The 25,211-nt window shown below is 35.8% G+C and overlaps 2 protein-coding genes across 2 annotated transcripts; one reads left to right on the forward strand and one right to left on the reverse strand.

Annotated features, from left to right (window-relative positions):
• Positions 1-3,459: 3,459 nt before the first annotated feature.
• Positions 3,460-16,203, reverse strand: LOC146140052 (uncharacterized). Its single transcript, XM_083391937.1, has 17 exons — positions 16,010-16,203; positions 15,665-15,820; positions 15,035-15,244; positions 14,608-14,750; positions 13,713-13,860; positions 13,110-13,244; positions 12,773-12,854; positions 12,093-12,220; positions 9,698-9,822; positions 8,977-9,191; positions 8,429-8,576; positions 6,419-6,614; positions 5,760-5,912; positions 5,227-5,393; positions 4,752-4,851; positions 4,323-4,472; positions 3,460-4,013 (listed from the first exon to the last, which is right to left on the reverse strand). Exons 1-17 carry the CDS (start codon positions 16,187-16,189, stop codon positions 3,912-3,914), a joined length of 2,538 nt encoding a protein of 845 aa, XP_083248063.1. The 5' UTR covers positions 16,190-16,203; the 3' UTR covers positions 3,460-3,911.
• Positions 16,204-17,096: 893 nt separating this feature from the next.
• On the forward strand, positions 17,097-24,974 carry LOC146140053 (ESF1 homolog). Its single transcript, XM_083392606.1, has 12 exons — positions 17,097-17,288; positions 18,589-18,718; positions 18,800-18,920; positions 18,966-18,996; positions 19,086-19,330; positions 20,364-20,567; positions 20,823-20,925; positions 21,003-21,173; positions 21,841-22,000; positions 22,604-22,755; positions 23,050-23,357; positions 23,813-24,974. Exons 1-12 carry the CDS (start codon positions 17,154-17,156, stop codon positions 24,069-24,071), a joined length of 2,019 nt encoding a protein of 672 aa, XP_083248732.1. The 5' UTR covers positions 17,097-17,153; the 3' UTR covers positions 24,072-24,974.
• Positions 24,975-25,211: the final 237 nt, after the last annotated feature.

The raw sequence follows: 25,211 nt of genomic DNA on the forward strand, positions 1-25,211 counted from the left end.
GCGAGGTTTTGTTTAGAAAAATCATTACAATTCCATCACCCGGAGCATATTTTATACAAAATCAATTAAACAAAAGTGAGAATCAGCCACGACTTGTCAAAAATAAATGGTTCAAGTGGTAACAGAAATTGTAACCGTAAAATATAACTTTCCACCCTTAAAACACGTTTAATTTTGATTTAAATTGTAACACATTATGTATTATTAACAATGAAAGCATTTAGGTAATTGTATGCCATAGTTGATTTCGATTTCTATTTTTGTGGTGTCCTCACAATTTCTAAAAAATATGTAAACCAAAACATTATGGAAGCCCCCAAAATTGAGTTTTTGTTTTTTACGTAACTTAAATCACCAGCTTTGCTAATGAGAGGTTAGCCCCTGGGAATCGTTAGGTAAAGACGCCCTGCAGATAGAGGTAAAAGATAGATTCTCAGGGCTAATCTAAAATGTCAAAAGCAAAACTTTCCCTAACCGCTACTATAACATTGACATCGTTCATGGGATTATTAAATAAGAAAGCCCTGTTGGCAATTATAGTTACCATCGACTTGACTTGTGTGAAGTAACTAATACACCAAAACTGGCACTGCAATGACGGCCTTTTCGGAGTATATTTGCTTGCGATGGCTGCAAGGTCATACTGATTTTGACCTTGTGTTCAAACTCTTATATCAATATATAATAATTAAATAAGATGCTTGGTGGGACAATACTAGGGCTTGATTTTCGAGGCGTGGGCATCTGTGCTCAAAGCACGGTGCAACTGCCTATAGGTAGGCTAGTAGTTTCCATTTCTAATAGTTCTCTGTTACACGTATCCCTTCGTGAAAGCAAAACTATTCCATTTACTACCATTTGCAAAACATTCATTTAACACTGCTCCTATCCCGTCTGGCAAGCCATACGTGATACAATGCTGATTTGTTTTTGATGGCTACGGTGGACAACGGTTATGTTGCTATTTTTACGCGTGTGGTCTACGTGTACGTGGTTCCTGTGAAGTTCTGGGAAACGGTGTTGATGCCCGTTTTGATTAATAAAACGTCAGGCGTCAGAAAATCGAAAGGCAGGTCTACTAATGGAAATGAAAGAGAAAGTCGTGAAGTATATGAGCTATAGCACAAACATTGTATATAGTTCACCTAATCTCCAAAAGTTGCAATTCATAATATGTTTTTTCAAACATTTTCTTTTTGTCTTGGTGCAATTCGGAAACTTGAGACTCAAAAAAGTTATGTGACTGCAAGTGCAAAAGGGTGCCAGAATAAAAAACACGAAAGTCAACTCATTTTTTTCTCGTGATATTTGTCGATAGATAACAATCGAAATTACGATATTGACATTGATTAATTAAAATTTAAGTTGTACCGGTACATAAAAACACAATGTTCAACCAAAAAATAAGTTAGGTACATTTTTTAAATAGTAACTATAGCAATTGACAAAACGATATGCGTTCCGTGTTTGTAGTCTATCGTCTATCGAATTATGACAGCAATAACCATATGTTATAACGTGTGATATTCCTCTTCAATGAACTGCGCATACGTAAGGAGTGTATTCGACTAGGATTTTTTCAGAAAATAATTGCAACAGCTTACTGCGTTTAATCGCTAGACGTAACACCTAATTGGAAATGTTTCTTTTTATATTTGGCTTTATAGAGTTGTTGGTTGGTAGTATTTTTAATAATATACACTCCAACTGCAAACATTTAGACTATAATTTTGTGACACAGCTTGACGTTATTTAAACTCGCAATTACGTCGTTTGCCAAGGAGCAGGTCATCAAACGGTGCAGACTTTAGTGTAGAGCAGCGGTTCCCAAACTGGGGTCCGCGGACCAAATGGGGTCCGTACATCAGTTTTAGAAGTTCCGCAAGGAGATTTAGTCGTTAGGTATTTCAACATTAGGTTTCAACGAATCTTTTTAAACATTATCTGTCATCATTATTGTCTTTAGGGATGCTATATCATTCGATCATATAGCGTGTTTTCTGATGCCTATTGTGACATCATAAAGCATCTATTATACTGTACTACCTGCTATCAGCGAATCGTTCGTATTAGTCAGAAAGTTGTTACATTAGATTTAGAAAGAATCGTGACTGCACTAGTGTACTACAAGAAACATGGGTCAACTGACCCTTGAATTTTTATAGGGCCGCGAAATATCAGAATAATTAAAACGGGTCCGCCAGGGAAATTTTTTAGAAAAGTTTGGGAACCGCTGGTGTAGAGGTTCTCAACCGGGGGGAATTATCCACTAGGAAGGAAGTTCCAAGAGGGAATTCGGTATTCGTGCATTTTTGAACTAGCAATTATGCGGGGTTTATATAAGCATGGTTCGTATTCATGGTGCAAAAACAAGTGTTTTATTTTTGTTAAATATTTTATTAGGACAAGGGCATACTCTACGTCTGTTCTTTCATGTACGTATTGTATCGCTTGGACGCTTGACCTATGCATTCTGTAGCTAAACATACATTCCATAGAGAGGCAGTGAACTTAAAAATGAACTTACAACTTGTTATACAACCTTGATGTTTTGCTTAAATTATCAGTTATATCTTCGGGCCCAAACAGTGTTACCTTTTGCTTGTGCTTTCCAGAAGTAGTAGCCTAAAATTATTGTTGGAACCGCCAAGCAGTGCTACGAAGAGTGTTAACGCTCCGAAACTAAAGCATTTCACTCATCTAAAAAGGTGGATACACATAAATCCACTTATAGAGGTGTCATATAATTCAACCACCCACAATAGGTGTTAGAAAAATTCACAATATGCTATTCCACCTTTATAATTTACAGTTTGTGGCCTAATTAGTTTTAAAATTTGGTACTGCGCATACGCATGGGGTAGTCTTACTTGATTCCCGAGTCCGACTCCAGCAACAACTCGACTCCGCGGAGTACCGAGTCCGACATTGTTTCTATAAAAAATCTACCAACTTAAACCAAACAGACGCACGCACGTTTTAGTTAGTGGTGAAAGTTTTGACCAATTCTCCATGTGCATATGACATGTGTATTGGTGCGAGTTATCAGCAGAGATCACTTTAAAATCTAAACAGGGCAGGTATATTTTTGTGACTGAAATGAACAGTCTTATTATTACGTCACAATTTGCACTGTGTGCTTTCTATTCTTTATTACTACGACAGAATTGTGTTGTTATTAGACTATCATTCTTCAAAGTTCAAAAATTTGGTCACTGATATTGCGACCAAAAAGCTTGCAGTTTTAAATAGCTTATAATCTATTTTTGGAATATTTAAAGGTGGTGTTTTTCTAAGGGTTTATAAAAAATAAAAGGGTCCTTGGAATAAAAAAGGTTAAGATCACTGCCCTACTGCCCTAGTGGATTGGGTTTAATGCATAAAATCATGAAGTAAAGGCACCACTACAGTCTAAAAATGAAAGTAAAAGAAACAATGCAGACAACATAAAAACAAAAGTAAAAAACGAAAAATTTGATTAAAGTACCAAACCAACTAATAAGAACAAAAATGTCATTTAATGTACGGTGATGTGCCTCTAGGTTTCTCTTATAAGCCATATGTATTTACAAATAAGTCATAATAAGGAAAAAAAGGTTACATTATTTAAAAACACATATTCGACCATGAAATCCAATTAGGGTATGGCGATTACAAAGTAATAGTATTGCTTGAATACAAATAAGTAAATAGAAGCACATATAGGAGATGAAATGAAACGACCACAATGAGTATGTTAAGAGTAGGTACATAAAGTTGTATCTGCGTGGCATAATGTGCAAATTCCTATACCAGTTAAAACAAAAATGAAAAACAAAATTAAAGAAATTAGAAGAATCTTTGTGGCGAAATCGCGATAGATGAAACAAATTGCAGCGGTATAGTTTCGACCCTTAAGTGCAAATCTCTTGCTACGCGGAACCCAATGTTGCGCAGTCGCGCTTTTCTTCAGCGTTTATTAGTCGCCGTACTGTCTCGGCCTGGTGTTTAGCCTGGCGGTATTGTCTTCCAAGCTGTACAAACATACACAACATTATTATTCGCTCAGGTTTTTCTTGGTGTTGTTAAGAAAACGTCAATACCCCGTGTCACAAATTAGTATATAACGGTTGTATTTAACATTCTTTCCTATATGTTTTTTTTTTTGTGCGACTACATTTTTATGAAAGCTTGCAGATTGCACTTTTTGTGCATTTGAAAATGCTGCATACAATAAAATTTACTAAATTAGCTTAGAATGCGCAGTTTGTGCTAAAGCAACAAACAGAAGACCCTGAATAACACAATGTCACACTGTTTGATCGACATGATTCGCAACTCACCAAACGGCTGTGGTTCAATTTCTCCTTGTCCAAAACTTTCTCCCACTGTTTTCGTTCGAAATTTTGTCGTCGCGACTGCAGCCATTCGCCGTGCGACTCCTGTCGATTCAACTGATCCAGCTCTTTCTGATAGAAGCTGTTTCGAAATCTCTGTAAAGGTAGTTGGCAGTTACTGAATAGGGAGAATCTTGGTATGTATAAAATCTTTATGTGAACAAAAAAGGAAACCTTATCAAATGGGAAAACGATTGAAATAAATCAATCAATGATTATTTATAATTGTGGTATTACGAGACGAAAAATTTGCCATTTGGTCCGAAGTAGGCTACCTAAGCTACTTCAATGATTTTATATACCATGTTACTAGAACTAATTTTTAAACAGAAACGTAACATTTAACATTTCATTTGTCTTTTTTACTAAGTGCACCTGGTTGATCTTTGCTTTGGCGTCAATCGTATCCGCTAGTTTCCTCTCGTATTGCCGCTGTTTTTCAACATCTGAGCCAATTCTCATCAAGGCTTGTTGCCTGTAAAAAGTTTCTTTGATAGATAATATCTAAATAAACACAAATGCCCTAAAATAGTTCATGATGTAACACCTAATAGGCAGTTCAAAGCAATGAATTTCCTGGCACACAGTCGAAATATCGGAAATACAATAGGTATATAGATAACGTAAAAATTTTAATAATAATTATAGTAAGTTTCACACTAATGGTTGACTAATATTTGGCGTTTCAACTGACGAATACTCATTTCCCTTTCAACTATACCATCAATAGAAATAAGCAAACAATAACAAAACTTGACACGTTACTTGTTTCATGAATAAACGATTAAAGAAATGAATTTGCAACGTTTTCTGGCGATAAAGTCAAATGTGTGCGAAACACAAAAAGTACCGTTTGGTGTCTTCGACATGGTACGACTTCCGCATGGCGTCGCACTCGCGTTCGGCCCAGGCATGAGAACGCACCGACGCGTGACGCCGTCCAAGTTCCTGAATGCGATCCTGACGTCGATTAGCCATGAAATCATTTGAACCGATTTTTGGCGCGTAAAATGTGTGCTGCGCAAAATCGACATTAAAAACAATTCCTCGAACGATAAAATTTACTTCAGCCTAAAAAACAGCTCCGCATTCAGTATACAAGGTAGCTTCATATATGGTTTTCAAAAGCATAAATTTTGAAACAAGATTCTAAAGTTTATCATAGTTTGTTATTGTTAATTAATTCCAGGTAAGTAAATAAGTTTTGATTTTTGAAACCTATCACCTATCAGCACTGAGGTATTCTCTTTGAGTTGCACATATATATTATAACAATATATGGCGGGATTAGGTTTCCGAAACAACGGTTATGCAATATATGACCAAGTAGTTAAAACTCGATTCAATTTTGTCATTGAGTGGTGAAACTCAGAAGATCTATACCTCTGGCCTTTCCACATACGGGGTCTTTAAATGTTCAATCATCTTCATTCGGTCGCTTCTAAATTTTCCTTGGCCGCCGACCGCGTGAAACGCCGACCCTGTGTTCACTGGACCCTCGTACGAACCAAAGTCGGGCTCTTTCCAAGTGCTAAACTGCAGTGAAACCAGGCAAACAAGTAAGCATTTCCTGCTTACACGCTACAATATGTGAGTGTAGGTAAAAATAGAAATGTTCTCCCGTAAAATTTTCTGGTAGGTAGCAAAACCTAACATTCGCCAAAAAAGTCAATTTGAACATCAGAGAATGAGAAAAAGTCTGACACTTTTACCATTTCAAAGCCTATGACGGCAACAAAGCTTATATTTATCCTTTGACGGGCAATTTAAAGTTTTTAAAAGTGTATACTTTATGATACTGATGCTATATTTGACAAATTCAAAGCAGAGAGTGGTTTACAGACTTTTTACAGACAAAATTATGTTGTTCCCATTTTAGTAATCAAGTGCAGGTAATTTTTCATTCCTGCAGTGTAGTTAATTAATTAATTGACTACAGTTCACTATTTTCTAATTAAAAAAGGGCTAACTAACAACTTTCATGTTCTTCTCAGGGCTAAAGGCACTACAAAGTTAAGAACGACTCTCCTATCGTTCCTTACCATAGCTCCTCTTCTATTGTGGAAGTCCGGTTGGTGGTGGATCCTCGGCTGCGGACTCTGCGGCCAGTACTTCTTCCATTCCGGCCTCTCCTCATCCCGTTTGTTCCTTCTTACGTAAGAGGGCCTCGTGTTGGTTCCCTTATTAACCATGAGCGGATAACGCGCTAGCGCCAGGTCGTCTTCGTAGTCGGATTCGCTGAAAATTCAGATTACAGTTTAGTAAGGGATATTGCTGTTATCAATCCTTAACTGGTAAATGTCGCCAAGCGAAATCAACAGAGTACAATCGAAAACATATCTAAGCCTGCACTTCACACGGAAAAGGTTGTTGTTAATTTTGTGAACTACAACTTTTAACTACTCGCATTTTCGCCTGTTTTCTGTAAGGATATAATAGCATGCGTTTCTGTGCTCTGCATTCTTACTACTATATATCAATCGAAACAAGATTAAAATATTAAATCCTAAATAAACAAGACTCTATAGTCTATACCGGTCATGTTCAAATGGCGAATCGCGATCCGGTTCCGGATCTTTTCAACGTTTTGCGCGGATCTTCTAATGTATAGTCTTGAAAAAATAAATTACTTACTTTTTTGACTATTTTAACTATACGTAAGTGCGAAAATTTTTCGCGCGAATGATTTTTCTACGTCCAACTTTATTACGTATTAATGCTGTCTTTTCAACTAGATCAGCGCTTCAACGGAAAACGTATTCAAAAATAGTCATATATTTTTTAACATTTTTTATTTTCGGCAATGTAATAAAAACTTGCAAGAAACTCAAAAGAAATGCTGGTATACCTAAAAAAAAATCGCGCTCGCTTCGCTCGCCACGTGCCCCTGACTTAGAAGGTTAACAAAAACTAAACAAGATTAACTATTAAAGTTATCGCGTTTCATCGAAGTACTTTTATTACACTTTTCATTAGTAGTATGGATGACGACGTTTGGGCTCGAATTTTAAACCAAACAAACGCCTTTTTTCGCGCTTTGCGCCAACACTTTACTGTCTCCTTAAATGTAATTAAACACGCTTTTAAGGGAAAAAAGAAATCCGAGGTCCGCCTGATTGAAAGTTATTCTAACAATTTAATAACACAATTCTCAGTTAACATTTTGTGCAGCCCACAAAGACCTATCTGAGTTTGGTGTTGGCCCGCGACTAGAAAAAGGTTGCCGATCCCTGGTCTAAACCAACTCATCCTTTTTCTCACTGAAACATTCTTGGTGCTGTAGCACACTTCATTTTTGACTTTTAAAATTATCAATATGTTGTAAGGTACATTTACATAAATAAAGCACCATAAAAATTAATGCGTGACCAATATGTTTACTATTCGCATTTGGTGCATCATCATGTTGTCAGGTTTGACTGTGGTGGATCATGGCAGAAATCAGTTGAACACCCCTGGTCTATACTCATATAGACTAGTGGATTTTATTTGTTTTTATTTTATGAGCTTTTTGTTATTTTTCTGCACCTTAATTGGCAAATATATAGTTCAACAGGCCCATGGCCCTGTGACCCATCTGGATCTGGATATTTGCACAGCACAACTTTCCTTTTCCAAGACCCTTAGTAGTAAAATAGTTTAGCAAACGCTTCAAATGTATCCAAAATGTTTAAAAATTGAAAAACCCTGTTCCACACCCAGAAAACAATGGCCAAGCTAAAATAAATAAATGCGACAACGGTGTAGTTTGTTTGGCGTAAAATTAAGCTAAGTTCACATTTTTGTGTAAAGTGACAGCGCAAAAGTAAAGCGACAGCGCAATAATATAAAGTATTTTTTGTATTTATTAATTTGGCGTACAAACTTTAGGAGCTAGCCAAGAACGAAAAAATTTAGTACAAAGCACGCACTAAAGCCTATTACAAAACGTTACAGCTGTTACAGAATGGTCTATTGACCATACCTACATTTCCCATAAGGAACCATCACAGTTTGACTTTCATTACCAGGATCGAAATAGTTTCGCTAACCGACAATTGGTTACCACATACCTTTCCGAAGAGCTGCAACTTGACGAGGAGATCTGGACTTTCTTTGACTTTTTGCGTCGTATTCGTTTGTCGTGCTTATCTTTCGCTTCAAATTCTTCTAGTTGTTTGTCGACAAGATCGGTCAGCTGGTCTTTGGATAACTTTGAACCTGGAAGATTGGCAAAAGTAAGTGCAGGTATGAAGCAAGAGTGTTGGCCCTTCATTCAAAGGCCGCTTACAAAAAAATACGCAAACTTTAGATTGGTGAATATTACTGCAAAAAATGTCATGAAAATGATCATTCGCGCGAATCGTTAAACCTTTTTAAGCAATCTACATTTTTCTGATTAACATTGTATGTTAGGAATTCGATCAGATCATACTGATTCCAGGTTCTTATCCAACTAGCATTCAACAATCCGTGAACTTAAGAAAGATTTACATATGACACAATTTTTAGGTCTTGCTTGATAGTCGTAAATCAAAGTACACAAGGGCCCTGTCCGTTTTTACTTAAAACAAATTGTATAAACAGCAGCCAACTTGAAAAAAATTCGTTTTTATATTACCTTCCAAATTCGGTTGAGTTATGGGGTAGCGTCTGCGGTACGGAAGTACGTTTTCCGGGTAAAACGGCCAGGGCCAGCTTCCGTAGAGCAGGTCCGGCCGGGTGAAAATCGTCTCGGGCCACGTTTCCAGAAGACTTGGAACCGGGGTAAGCAGAGGGTAGGTGGGTAAGTAGAAAGAGCCCCTGTTCAGCCAGGGGTAATACATGATGTTTCTCCTGCGAAACGGCAGCAAAAAAGTCGATAGAATTTGGACAATTAACTCTATTGAAGTAAACAATTAAGTGTCTACGTTAGTCAAGTTAAAAAGATTAACAAACATGCGAAATATGGCAGTTTATTAGATTGCTAGTTAACCAATGCATATAGTCATTTTTGTGAAGGGATTTGCTTAACTGCAGTGAAATGTAGGTTTATTAAAAAAAATTATGAACAATTATACATAAAACTGGTCTATAAATAAAAATATTTTTTCTGATTTTAATATTTTTTCATTTTGAAAAATAATTTTATGAAAGTAGTTATTCGTATTCTCTAATTCATGACTGCACCGTCTTGCCAGATTATCAGTTTAAAAAACACAAAAACAAAACAAAGTGGAAACAAACTCATTCAACTGAATAATTCAGCACTGCTCAACGTTTTAACTTTGCGTCCAAACATCACAAAACTCAATGTTTCTTTTAATTAAAGAGGTGTATGAATAAAAGTTGTTCACTTGTACCTCATGTCTACGAGCGGGTCCCAAGCAGACTTTACGACGTCATCCACATATGGGGGCAACGAGGGGTAACCGTGAGGTAGATCAGTGGCATCGCGACTATCAATAATATCCTTTCGAGCCGTAATCTGTCGACGAGAGGAATGATGCTGTTGTTACGTGAAAGCAAAAAAGTTAGCAACACGAAAATTTACATTTAATTATTTATATTTGGACAATTGAACTCTTAGTCCAGGGTTTCTCAATCGTGGCCCTCGGCCCCCTCGGGGAGCCACGGAGCGGTCATTTGGGGACCGCGGGCATAACTCTGTAGCTATAGGTATTGCAAAACCAAAGTGTCACTACATTTGAAATTTGCAAGTTAACTTTATTTGTCAATTTTATTATAACTGTAAAACTTTCTTGTAACGTTTCGTAACAAATTTATCTGACACGTTCTTTGGCGCGTCAGTAGGCCATGTTTCAAGTATACGTGCCGATAATCTTAAAAATCATAAAATGTGCGTCAAATGCTGTTGGGCGAACTAACGTGTAACCTAGTGATCGGCAAACTGTGGGCCGCAGAGTCATATTTAGTGGGCCGCGAGTTACTTTTGAATAGATTGGTGTTATCATGTAGTTGTGGGCCGCATGATACCGGTACATTAATTGCACAGTATTTCAAAAGTTGGTGTGGCAAAGAATTTTTTAAAGTCTCTGCTTGTTTCAGGCCCGCGTACCAAATGTAGCTCTAAGAGTGTATGTCAAACTATATTTTTTGCAAACTTTAACTAAGTGAACGCAAAACTTTTGTCGCGCTTCGCGCGTAGCCTGATTTTTGGTAATGTGGGTATTGTATCATGACTAACATTTATTCACATTTTAAAACAAGATTAACATTATTTATTTCTTTTATGAGTTTCATGCGAACTTTGTAGAAAATTGCGTGTGTCGCCATTCATCTGTGGAGATGTTTTTTTTTGCGTGTTGCGCGACAAACTTGGTTTAGTTGCATACTTACCACACCGGTTAGCTCGAGAACAACACGTTTCTCAAATTACTTGAACCATACGGCTTTATTTGCTGAAATGTAAGGATTTTTATGCATTTTTATATACTGTAAATGATTTTGATCAATACTCGAATCCTTTCATGCGCCATATGCGTCACGTAGGCCTACCCACTGTTTTTGTAGTTGTTTTACGGGGGCTCTGAAAAGCGTATACCTGGGGCCGCGACAAAAACATTGTCGAACACAAGGGTAGCCTAATGCCAGGTGAAAAAAATTTGCAATTTTTGGGCGTTAACTTGGGCGTTAACTTGCAAAATAAACTCGCAATAAGCAAGTATGGTGCAGGGTTACTCAAGGTCAATTTTAGGCCAATATTCAGCGAGGTTATGCACTGCGTATTTCTCAAGTAATAGTAACGAAATAATACAACGAAAATCTAGAAATCTTCTCAACGAATGTAGTAACGTTCGCTTGGCTCAGTACAAAAATGAGCCGAATGTAAAAAATTATGACTTACTATGTCAATTTAAATAAAATGGCTGATTTGTTATTTTTTAGAAAATTACTGTTTTGTTAAATTTTTAGAAATCTTTAGAAACTAAATGCATTTATTCATTGATTAATAGCCATGTTTGTTATTACCCTGAAGGAGTAAAACAAGTGAAAAGTTAAACACAACGCTAGGTATTTTTAAAACAAGGGTCCACGAAAGTTGATAGCCTTTCAAAGGGGGGCCACGAACCATAAAAAGGTTTCACTGTCTTAGTGCAACGTTTCCGCGACAGAAACGTTTTCCATACTCGATGTAAAAATTGTTTAAAAGAATCAAACGCCTTTCTGTTCAAAGCCATTTTTCATTTAAAACACTATAGGCTTAGCTAATACCATTAATTATTGCTTTGTATGCAAGAACCATATTGTAAACAAGTCATTTTTAAATAAATGGAGTCCCAGTCAAGTAATTGGTAAAATAACTTACATCTAAATCAAAGTGTTTTGCAAAAACAATAACACAGGTCCCAGTCCAGGTGATCAGTTGCCCAAGTCAAGTTACACTCCATGTCATTATATGAACAAGAAAACTCAAATTTAAGGTATTGATAATAAAATAAAACTACTAAAATTGGTTAACTTTTACATTAACTAACATAAACCAAACTAAATAGATAAAAAGAGGAACATATAGCAAGCAGATTAATTTAGGTGTAGGCCTATATTCTATAAAAGTTCGTTTTATCAAAACACGTAATTTCAAATGAAATTATTTGACTTAATGATTTAGGTCCAAGTCAAGTCATTTGCATGAAAAGTCAAGTCAAGTCAAATGTTATGAAAACAGTGACTTTAACGGACTTCAAACATTACAACACTGGCAAGAACACAAATTCAACGACTGCTAATTCTTACCGGCATTTGTAGTTCGACCACTATCCTGTCGTAAAGAAGTTCAGGTATCCAAACTGCGGTCCCTTTCGAAATCCGCTCGGTCTTACCGTTCCAAAAAGCAACTAGTAAGTCACTGTCTGCCTCGTCTCCTGAACAGTGGCACATAAGGTAAGCTACGTAAGAAAAATTCTTTTCAATTTGGCTATTCAACGATACGGGTAACAACATGGCATTGTTGTCCATGTCCACATCTTTGTTGCGAGCGCAAATGAAAAAGAATGGTGTCGCACAAAGGCATTTTGTCAAACTCGAGTAAACACTGAGTCGATCTTCGTATAATACTGATAAATATTTTGTTTGATTTCAACATAAAACTAGTGAAAAGTTTTTATCCAAAATGCTTTTCGTAAACCTCAGACAGGTGCACAAAAAGTAAGGCTGCAAAAAGCAATTTAAACTTTTGCAATTAAACAAACAACTTGTGTGTGTTAAAAAAGTAGGCAAAAAGTGTTTCTTCAAGGACGTTAAAAACATAAGGAACGGTTACAAAAAGGTTTAATTTATGTGAAAAACACAACATTTTCAAATTGTCGGTTATCAACAATTAACGAAATACCAACTGAATACTATAAAATATTTTGAACAGGCTTTTAAAAGTTGTGTTCCAACAAATGTACAGAGTAAATGTTAATTGTACAAACCTATCATGTAGCGTTTCTCAACTCCGCGAACAACTTTACCAGGCCCATATCTCTTTCCACATGATTCCCAGGGAGCTAAGACCTGTAGAAAATACCTTTGATAGAATAGCAACGATGGCTCGCTATACACGTAATTTTAACATATTTGCTTAGTCTAAAAACGCAAAACATTCAGATTTTAATAGTTTTCACGAATTAAAAATATCCCAAGAAAATTAATTAAGGAAAGAATACCGTTTATTTATTTAAATTTTATTCTAAATCTGAAAACGTGAAAGTGCGAATCATTGGATTCTGCTTAATGACACTAATTATGTTCCCAACGAAAGCTTCGTACCTTATCGTCGGGTACCACTGAATGCCGAAGGGCGTCGTCGAAGGCGATAAGGTCATGCAGAGCTGTTTCCTGCATCCTTAGGTCGCGACCTTTCTTGGTCCGGTCAAACTCGATCAGGAACCTGTGTTTGTTGCCCTTTTATTGCAAACAGAAAACAGATTCAGAAGAGACAAACTGTGAAATGACAGCCTACGACTTTTTCCAGCGAATGGCCATCAATTGGCATATATTTTATTTTGTATACTTAGTAATAATGTTACAGGAACAAAGAAGACTTCAATTAAATTGTTTCTGCTGGGTTTGGTCGTATGTCATTTTTCACACAAATACACTACACGGTATTTTGATTCTTAATGCAGGTCAAAGCATGTCGCAAAACACACATGCGCCACACGTTACGATTGTTTATAAAAAAAACTTAAAAGACGTAATAATGTTAAAGCCCATATAGAAATAGGTAACATTTTGAACGATTCGAGTATATCTTGATTCATTTTCAACTCGGTGGGTTTTCTACTTCTTATGAGCTCTGATATCCTTACTGGTGTATGATCTCACACAATTACGCTGCAAAAATGTAGGGTTGTCGGATCAGTGACTCACAGTAACTTCCTGTGCGATATGTGCGGCGTAATAATATCCGTCCTGGTCGCGCCTCGCTAAGACCTTGGTCCCACGTGCTACTATGCTCGCCACTGGGGTGCGCTCCAGAGCGTCTTTGAGAACTTCGGTGTGAACTTGCGGGTAGTATCTGAACAAGGGATTTGACCGGCAAATTACCGACTAAAAGTTAAGGTGATAAACTGATAATTTAAAACGCTTCGCTTGTGATTTAGTTCAAAAAGTTATTCTCAATTTTAAAGATCTAAAATAGACAAACAAAAGTTATTGTAATTTTCTAAAAACCTAATACAAGTCCTTCGGTATATTATAAAAATTGGTTACTAGTATAAAGAATGCTTAAAACTTACGGTACAGTTTGTATATTGTAAACAATAATCTCAAAATATGCTTGTTTCGAAATCATGTGCTTCCCATAAATATATATATATATTTAACACAAATACCCACATAAAAATGTCGATGAATCCAAAAAATAACCCATTTGTAATACGAATAGACTTGAATAAGCTAAAAAAGTTTAAGAACCACTGCGTTACACCAGAGGGCGCCAAACGGGCCAGACCCGCAGAAGTAATTATGCCAGCCCGCGGAATATTTCTTTAATGGAAATGAATTACAGTTGAAATGTTGTCGGGTGCAAAGTTAAACTAGATTTTGATGACGTTGATTAGTCATTTATAGTTTTTGTTGCCTATTTATTTATATATGTGTTTGACGATATGCATGTTAATAAAGTTATATCCCTCCTACGATCGTCCATTTTTTTTCGCTATTTACAAAAAAATGTTTGGTGATATCCACTTTACATCCTTCACTGCTGTCATCCTTTGTTTAATCTTTCGTTAAAATAATGCAAACTCGAATTCTCACTTACCGATAAAAAGGAACGTAGGGCGGACAGGCTGCAGGAATTGCAGACAGCATATCTACATAAGGGTTGTGGGTTAGAGTCGAATTGACACTGCAAAATTTCTTTCCTTCTTTCGGAGTATAGCAAGCGTTGTAAACTTCAGTCACCTGAAACCAAAATTAGGAGAGTGTTTTAGTAAACTAAATATATACAATGAATATAAAACCTGTGGAGTAAATCATGAATTCATTTAAATCCGGTTTCATAATTCACAAGCAAGCAATACCAGGTTTCAATTATTATTTAACTAATAATTTTTTGGAACCCGGCGTGTCTTTAAAAATTACCAACCACAGACCAACAATAAAACGAAACTAAATATTGTAAACGATACAATAGCTTATTTAAGTCACCAACGGTGGGAAATAAGACAGACAGGTTTTAATCACACCTTCTGGACATCGCCAACTCTTGACAAGCACAAAACGTGAAAGCTGCCTCGCGTCGATAGTGACAACTTCTCAAGGAAAACCTTGGCTGAAGACGGCATCTCAACACCTTGATCCATAACCGAGATACAGTGAACCGGCCTACCTCGGCTTACTTTTTGAACCTGGTAAATCACCTCGTCCTGACCTTGATCTGGCATTCCATCAGTCACCTACACAAGAATGGTTTAAGTTATTAAATCAGTGTAACATGCCGCTTGGTTGTGGGGGTTATATTTTGTCGCAAATTTTCTTTCAATTCTGTTAGGAGAATAAAAATCTGGAGAAAACAATAAAATAATTCATCATTATCAATAATATCTTTCATTTAAAGGAATTTATGTTCAAAAAACACTAAGCCTATGCATAATTCTATTAATATTAAGTAAATGCACCACTACATTGTCGATTAGTCATATAACAAACACTTACAAAACAATAAAATATTAAGTGGGATTTTTGAATTCATTATTCTTTTGAAATATTTTTGTAACTTATATACAAAAAAAGTATTTTAAACATTTAAAGTTTACAAAAATGTTTTGGAGAATGTGGCTTTTATTAATTGATAAATCTTTTTTAAAATATATTACCAAATAAATAGCATCGCATCTTGGTTCATCAAATGCCATTTGCAAGGCAGTTAGCATATCACTTCCTGTTCCACTCTCAATGCCACGAAGCCACCTGGTGGCAGCTGTTACTGTTGTAGGTGTGCATTCAAGCATTCGATCAGCCCATTGCGTCACCTAATCAAAAATTTGTTAATTGACTGAATATAAAACCCACATATAAGCCTAAACCTTGTTGTTTGACTGAATATAAAAGATGTACATACAGGCCTATAGCTTACGTTGTCTTGACACTAATATTAAACTGCACTGAAAATTTTATAACAAGCAACTAAACAAAATATAAAACTTTTCAGATATACTCACATCAGAACTGAATTCAATTATATTAAAAGTAGTCCCAGGCCTGTTATAGGCTCTTTCAATTAATAGTTCAGTAATATGGTCTTTTACATTGGACAAAACATCATACATAGAACCAGAGGTATCTATGACAAATGTTATGTTTTTCTCAGGCACTTCTCCAAAGATGTTAGTTAAATACATTGCAATTGTGAGCCTACTTGCACTAAAAAACATAGTAAATATAAGCAATTCAACTACAGGTGTTAAAAAGTAAAATTAAATTTAAAAATACTTAAAATAATTTGCAACAGGCAAAATAAAGTTATCTCCATGTAATTTATAATGCATTTAAACAAATTTGCAACATTACAAATACTCTTCGACATGCAAAACAAACTCATTAATTCTGCCTTGTAATTCAGAAGTTATCAAATTGATTGAAGTATATTTACATTTGGTTTCAAGTTTCTAGGTAAACTACAACACTGCTTAGTGTGCAAAAAGTAAAATTACTGTAGCTCTATTCTTGTGTTTATCTGAAGACAAACTGAACTTGATTGTTTTGTCTTATAGCTATACCGATATTGCGGTATATATACACTTGCGTTTTTTATTACAAGGATTCGGAATTTCTACCTAGGAGATTAAAGATAGTTAAAGACTGCTGGAAATCTCTTTAACGTATAACATTTAAACCACGTGCTTTGTACCTGGGTAAGGTAACACGACTGAACTTTATAGAAACAATACGATAGGCATCTCAGCCGCATCTGTAGCAACTCGCGCGTAAGTAGCACTTTGTTGTAATAGCGTTGTCTGGTTGCTTATAGTTACGGTTACGCAACGACGACTGATTCATTTTCCTCACGAGAAAGTTTAACATAAAAAGAGTTTCGTGAAATATTAAAACTGTTATCTTTTATACCGTATCAATTTCATTAGTAGTTTCTATCCATTTTTTAGGAATTCGATCTCTCATATAATATACTTTGGTCATAAAAATTACTTTTTACTTAAATTAGTCAACCTTAACAGGCGTATTGACAATTTGTAGACACGTGATTTAAACTCCAGCTGATATTACTACACACGTTTACCCACACGTGTTTAGAAACAGAGTCTTAAAAGTAATTACACTGGGGTTTCTCTAAAAACTAACGAAATTATGGACAATTTAAAAGCTGATGGTCGTTTTAAATCAGTCCTGAATGATAAAAGATTTTCATCCATCAAGCAGAAGCAAAGAAAAGTGAAAATAGATAGTCGATTTCAGTCTATGTTTACAGACGACCGATTCAAGGTAATCTAGAAGTATAGTCCATTCATACTGCATGCTATAAACATTTGAAATCATAAAAAAACACATTTATTAAACAATAAAACATGCACACATTTATGTGAGTTTACAACTGCATATGATCCAGATTGGAAACTTTGGATTTTGCGCAGGGGAGACGATTTTGCAGCTTGAAATTGTGCGGCTGTAAAATAAATTTATAACGTTATTTGTAAAATTTGCACGGCTAAAAATGGAGTACTATACTGAAAACTGTTACCTCGATGGCATTTGAGCGATTTTTCGCGGCTGTCCGCATTTGACGTTGATTTTACATGAAATGCGCGGCTACAACCGCGACAGAACGGGAAACTGCGCAGGGGATCTATCACGCCATACTTTCCAACCTGGCATGTGATCTAGCCTAGGGTTCCTCTTTTTCCGGATTTTCCAGCAATCTCGGGAATCTTGACGTAATTTTTGTGTCCTTATTACGTCATTATGGTGTTTAAAATTACTTTAGCTCTAAACGTTTAATTAAGCTCATTAATGTTCTGTAGTATTGCTTCTGCAATCTTACAAGACCTTCTCGTATTAAAAGCTGGACCCTTATTTGCTTTTATTTAGAAAACACGCGCATGCAGGGCGCATTTTTATCAGTAAAATAAATTTAATTAGGATTTTTCCGCTGGTAAGCGGCTAAGCGCAAATAAAGCAACTCAGGCAATGGCTTTAATAGGTTTGGTAATATTTTTTTTCTTTATATTGGTCAAAAATGACAAGTTTTGCTTTGTTGCCGAATAACTGGGATTATAAAAAAAATTTCCTGGGATTCGGGTTCGTTATTTCACGGGAAATCCCGGGAATTTCCCGTTGAAACATTCCCGGAGAGGAAGCCTAATCTAGCCCTCTGAAACATTAAACACAGTGCATTTGTACGCATTTTGCATGTAAAAACCCAGTCTGCATTTTGTAGTAAGTGGTAAACCCGAATTTTTTTTAAGTAACTTAGATGCACACCTGAATTACTGAAATTCCTAGCGCTGGCCTAGAATCCTTCCACTTTTGTTACAGTAACAAAACAAGTTAGCAAAAATAAATTTGTAATAAATAAATAAATATGGGAGAATGAATATAATATATAATATTGACCCACGCTTAACCCAACCTAAATAATGTAAGCAATATAAACCCCTGACAAAAATGTGGTAGAATTCCAGACCAGCCCTAATTCTTGTGATAGGATTCCTAATGTTTATAGTCATGCCATTGAACATCTGCACTGAAAACTTATAGCCGCAATTTTATTTAACGTATGTTCTAGCTGAAATATGAAGTGGACAAGCGTGGAAAACCTGTCAATGAAACCACATCAGAAAACCTTAAAAAGTACTACCGGTTGTCAAAAAGAGATGCAAAGAAGCTGAAACACGAAAGGAAAAGGCAAAAACAAAGTATTGATATTTGTAGATAATTTATTTTTTTGTTTCAATTTTAGATGCCTACATTTAATTTTAAATATGTCATTTTTTCAGAACTTCGTAAGTTATTAAGTGAAGAGGCTCCCATTGAGAAAGAAACTGAAATTGAATCAGGAGATGATAGTGTCATAAAAGTTAATGAAGAATATTCTGACTCTGATGAATCAACAATAGGGTTAGAGTTTTTTAATCATAGAAATTATATATGTATGAATTTAAGTGCAAAAATGGGGAAAAAAAGTTTTAATATAGTTTGTGGTGGTTCTAGTTTTTAAACCAATGTGACTGGTGAATGCCTGTTTGTATGCATTGATTTGACCTCCCAAGCATTGCGGCCTAGCTGTTAAACTTTAAAGAAATTTGCAGCTCTGATTCTGAAGATGATAGCAGTGATGAAGGGGTTGATCTGGCTAGAGGAGAAGGGAATGTTGAGTCAAGTTCTGATGAAGACGAAGAAGAATACATCCAAGATGATGCCCAAAACGGATTTGATCACCAATGGGGTGAGATTGATGCTGATGCAGTGAGATCAGAAGAAATAAGTTTCCGACTTGCTCTGTGCAATATGGATTGGGACAGAGTAAAGTAAGAATTTTTTTTGATGAAACCTAAATCAATTTAAGATTTTATTAGTATTACATGATTACGCAGAATCTTACCAGCCTTCTTATGACAAGCATTTTTGTATAAACTTACCATGCTTTTAATGTTTGAACCTTACCATGCTTAGGCGATTAACCAGGAGAAAAAGTGATCTCACATTAACAACTACATAATAGGGATGCGTCAGTACAACCTGTTGCTTTTCTTACTTTGACACTGTTACACAGATAAGGTGTTTTTGAGCAAACTTTTGGGCAATTATGCAGCTGAAACCAAAAAATGTGAATGTGCTATGCACAAAAAGGGCATTCAAAAGAGTAAATTGGCAGAATTTGTCAATTTGTAAGAATATGTGATGCTTTAGGTAAATAACAGAGATTTGCATACTACTTAAAATAACGACATTTATAATCCAATTAACAGAAATTGGTTTCCAAGGTTATAAGTCACACAGGCACAACACAACAAACCAGCATGTATAGCGCCTTTGGTTGCCTGTTTAGGGAGGAGCATGGCCTGGCGAGTTGGTCATTTGTCTATGTAACTGGAATTGCAACTATCATGATTGCTTTTTAAGTCACTATAGGAGTACTTAAGCACTACCAGTCTAATTAAAACTGCAGACAGCGAAACACACAACAATTATATTATTAAATTCGGGTACTTTAAAATAACATTCAATCTAAATACTTAGCACCGCCTTTTTTCTATTAAACACCGTGCTTCACACTTCTCTAACATTTTACAGAATGACGCAACAAAATCAATTCCCATGGCAAAATGTTCCTACATATTCATGCTTTTAAAGATATACAAAATGAATATGTACGATAACAACCTTAAGGTTTTTCCATGAAATTAATCTTTCAAAAATAATTAAACCTCTTCTTTATAAAATAAATATTTTTTGCACAACTTTCTTTGGTTTCTGGCTGATTTTTTTACCAATGTAGTCGCCAAGTCACCAGCATTCTGCCATACTTATTAAAACCCATAACCCAGTTGTCATTTACAGGGCAACTGACATACTTGTCCTGTTAAACTCCTTCAAACCTCCGAATGGTGTGATTAATAAGGTGTCCATATTTCCTTCTGAGTATGGCCTGAAGCGGCTAGCAGAGGAATCGATAAATGGACCTTCTGAAATGGTAAATCATGAAGAAGAGCAAAAAAATATAAGAGATGACATTGAAGTCTCTGATACAAAAGAAGGCCAGAGGTACTCAACTCGTAAAAAACAAAGTGGCAGAGTGTATGTTTTCTGACTATATTATAAATACTTAATCTTGACAAATTTATTTTCAGCTATAGCAAAATGCTCGTAATAATTTTTAAAAGCATTATTGTAGACATATTATAAACGAAGTTTGTTACAGCATTTTAAGGTGCAATTATTTAAACAAAGAGCCATAATTTCTTAGATAATAGGGCTATTGTTAAAAACAACTGAGTTTTAAATTGTATGATTTTTAAGGTTTCAAGTGGAAAAACTGAGACAATACCAAATCAACAGACTCAAGTATTATTATGCTGTTGTAGAATGCGACTCAGCTCAAACGGCTGATACAATTTATCAGGTAAGAGTGCAATTCAGTGATACAAAGTTATTTAATAAACATATTTTTATAGTGTTTATTTTTCTACACTTACATAGGAGTGTGACGGCATGGAATATGAAATGAGTGCTACTAAACTTGATCTGCGGTTTATACCAGACAGTGCTACATTTGACGATTCACCACCAAAAGATGTGGCATTCCACATTCCCAACGATAACCAATACAAACCAGCTTCATTTGTGACAACAGCACTTAACCAATCTAAGGTAAACTAACAGCGTGGTCCAAACCGAAGCCCGGAGTCCCATATGTGGTCTCAAACATTGTTATCTGCGGTTCAGAGAACATTTTTGAGTTTATTGACTCACAAACTTTTTGCTTTGCATAAAAACAACATCCAGAAAGGTATTAAAATATTAAAATAACATCCAAAATAATTACCAAATATCAAACAAATACCACCACAGGGTTGCTAAATTAACAGTCCCATCATGGTTGATTTTGGCGATTTATAAGTTCAATCTTACTCCTGGGTATCAATGATGCAAATTACTCCAGATTAGTTTTTTAGGCATGTCTTGCTTACACAGAAATTGTTATATACGGTCTGCTAACGATTGTCAAAATATTAAATGACTTTAAAAATTATTAACTAAATTACTAAAAACTCAAATGTTGAAATTGAGGTCTAGCAATTTACAAGTTGTGCTGACCGCCGATAACAAAACAGATATTGTTTAAGAGTTATAAGTTTCTTGTCTGATAACAGAAAACATGTAATTAAGTTTCAAAATTGTTAACATTTTAGCATTTCTTAAATGTGGTGCTCTAAAAGGCACACAGACATGTATAACCTTAATTAGGGGTATATTTTTAGTTGACTAATGTATGGTTACCTTATAACAAGCATAAAATCACAAGCCTTTTTCTTAGGTTGATTTAACGTGGGATGAAACCGATCACAAAAGATTAGCCATAACTATGAGAAAGTTTAAACCAGAGGAGCTGGAAGATCTTGATCTTAAAGACTTCTTAGCTTCATCAAGTGGTTCAGAGGATGATGATACTGAAGGGCCTCCAACAGCACGAATAGGTAAAAGTGATATATACATGTTTTTCTCTCGAACTAACATGAAAAGGTAATTCAAAGAAACAAGTTTTAATGATCAGTTATCACATCACTTGTCAGCATTTGTTGTTGTTTTGAGTGATTTGTTAAATCTGTGTTATTTCGTTTTCAGTACAAACTTGGTGACACTACATCGCTTTTAGATAGGTTAATATATATTCACTTAAATCAGGGGTTCTTAAACTTTTTTACCACGGACCCCTAAACTTTTTTTTGCTTCGCGTGGACACGGTAGGCAAGAATTTTTCAAAAATGAGATCATAAATTGACGTCACTATTAAATAGACTTCAGAAATATGCTGATTTTTTCATAAATCTATATTGCAATACAAATAGACTTTCAGAAAAACCCTGATGATTTAAGTAAAATGGAGTCTACATGCTAAAATGTTTTATTTGTAATTAAACTCTTTTTAAAATTTGATTACCTCTTAAATATACACTAATATTACAGTTTGGCCTTCATTGACCCCCTAAAATTAGTTCACGGGCCCAATGGGCTCCATGGGCCCCACTTTAAAAGCTCCTGACTTAAATAAACTAAATTGAAAATGCATTCATTTAAAGGAATATCTTCACGAACAACGGACGCCGATCAGATTGCAAGGTATAGGAGTTTGTTGTTGGGAGATGATGAGGAACATGAAGAAAAAGATAAAACCAATGACATCGATATGGAGATCACTTGGGATCCGATGCCAGACGATAAGGAGGTAAATGTATTATAATCATGTTTTTTATATTACATAACCTTAGAGCTTAGAATTAACATCACACATTTCAAAAACATTGATGCCAATATTCCGTTTTGTTTTAAAAGACTATCACTATATCACGTATTGTGGGTAGTCTAATCTTGTTTCGCTTAATTTTGTTGTCTTTGTTCTAAAAAACTAAGCCTTCCGACCAAAAAATTCCTAGCCTGCTACCTTGGGCATTACTACATGTAGGTACTGGACTTGTGTTACCAGTCGTTCACTGTATTTGTTTGTTTTTTCGCCTTCGCTAAAAAGGAGAAACCATCCGAAATAGAAGAAGGCGATGAAACCGCAGAACGCGAAGTCGAACAAGACGATACAAGCCAGGCCAAGAAGGGAAAGAAAAGGCGCAAAAGAGTCGTGGAGCCAGAATCGGACGAGGTCGTTAAGGAACGGGCGCAACTCGAACTGCTCATGATGGATTCGGAGGACGTCGATCGAAAGCACTTCAACATGGACGAGATCGTAAAACAAGAGCGTACCTCCAAGAAGAAGAAGCGAAGAGTGGACGCCAAGACGAAGTCGGACGAAGACAACTTCCAAATCGACATTTCTGACCAAAGGTATAGATGCACTTTTTATTTTTACACTCGTAATGCACGCTGGTGCCGTTGATGTCGGATTCTCGCATTTATGCGGTTGGTTTGTATTTAGATTGTTTTGACGCCGTTTTATAACAAATCACTTATGAAAAGCTTCTATAGTATTTGTTATTTCCACGCAAAACCACATCCTCCACATCTTTATTTATTTATTTTTTTAGCCTCAGCCTGACTTTTAAAGATCCCATCCTTTAAACTGGACATGATCTAGAGCAGGGCTTTTTTGCAAACAATGTCCAAAAATAGACCCTTGCCCAATTTCCTTGATTAAAATAGTTTTTTAAGCACGGTATTTTATGTCTTTTACCTAACAAAATGCAGTGTAGTTTGGCCCAAAAGTTGAGCAATTAGGAAATCGCAGTCTTCATAGAAAAAAGTTACGGTTAGTTACGAATTACGATGCTGTGTTTTTATAGATTTAACGCTGTCTACACGTCGTCGGACTTTGCCCTGGACCCAAACAACCCCGCATTCAGAAAAACCAAGGCTATGCAAGAACTTGTTCACGAGCGACAAAAGCGATTGGCGGATCCCGTCATTCAGCCGGACAACACTAGTCCCGAAGCCAACGAAAAAGAAAGCAAGCCCGAAAATAGCGCGACAATTTCACAGCTTGTCAGTTCGATAAAAGCTAAAACAAGAACACAGTTTTTCAAGAAGAAACAAAAATTGTGAATCGAGATTATTTGTTCAAAAATACACCCAAATCCTTATGTGGCGTAACGTTGTATTGACAAACCTAGTGGGACGTACGCAAGTAATAACAGATTATCCTACAAATTCTGATTTAGGAATTCCGAAAAAAAGACTCGTCATTAGTCTTGGGAAATTGTACCATTTTGGTAAAACCGCTAAACTGGACAAAGTTTAATTTCGTGTAGTTGTCGGCAGTTCTACGCACAGGAAGGTAGTTTCAGGATGAGAATCTATTAACAAGACGACAGAATTTCACAATCATTCATTTCCAATGTTAGCTTGACTGTTTCATTAAAAAAAAACACAGCCGCTGCTTTTGGGTCAATTAGTTTTTTTTTCGTAGGTTTACCAATTAAATGTAACAATGCATGGCTTCCAAAACTTTTTGGGCGAATCTTAATAGCGATAAGCAGAGCAATTCTTACGGTGTGTCGCGGGGCTGCGAAGTCAGTTAGAAATAATCCTAGTCCGGTCTTGACTCTTTAGACTGTATTCCGTCATTTTACGTAACTAAAATAACCTGGATATTCAGCAGTTCACTTATAGTAGTGTCGTATAATTCATCCATTAACAATACGTGGTTGGAAAATATTCCACCATATTCTATTCAACCTTTGCTATTTCCAGTTGGAGGCCATTTCAGTTTAAAAACTTGGTACTGCGCTTGCGTATGTCGGACTCGGGACTTCTCCACAGCCCTGGTATGTCGTTGCACGCATTTCTTGACGTTAATATGCAAGTCTGCAGAGAAGGCCTACACGACTTAAAATAGTACAAGGATCGCAACAAGCAAATAAAAACTCAGGTGCTACATACTAATTTAATATAAATAGCTATTGTAACGTGGGTATTATGTATATTCAAGCGAACTCTTGCACTACTATGCAGCTGAAAACTAGCATAATCGATCGAAGCTATGAAATGTTTCGTGTTTTGATTTACATTGCAAAAACTTTCAAATTAAAAAAAATGTGTGACGTTTTGGAAACATGAAATAAATTCGTATTTAACTTGCTTTCGTAGTTGAATTTAACATATATTTGTACGTTGAATAGGCTTGGGGGCTGAGTAGATTTTAACAAACAAAAAGTTTTGAGTAACGGATAGAAGTTTAAAAGA

The sequence above is a fragment of the Ascidiella aspersa genome, chromosome 6 (assembly GCF_963924565.1).
Source record: "Ascidiella aspersa chromosome 6, kaAscAspe10.2, whole genome shotgun sequence".
NCBI lineage: Eukaryota > Metazoa > Chordata > Ascidiacea > Phlebobranchia > Ascidiidae > Ascidiella > Ascidiella aspersa.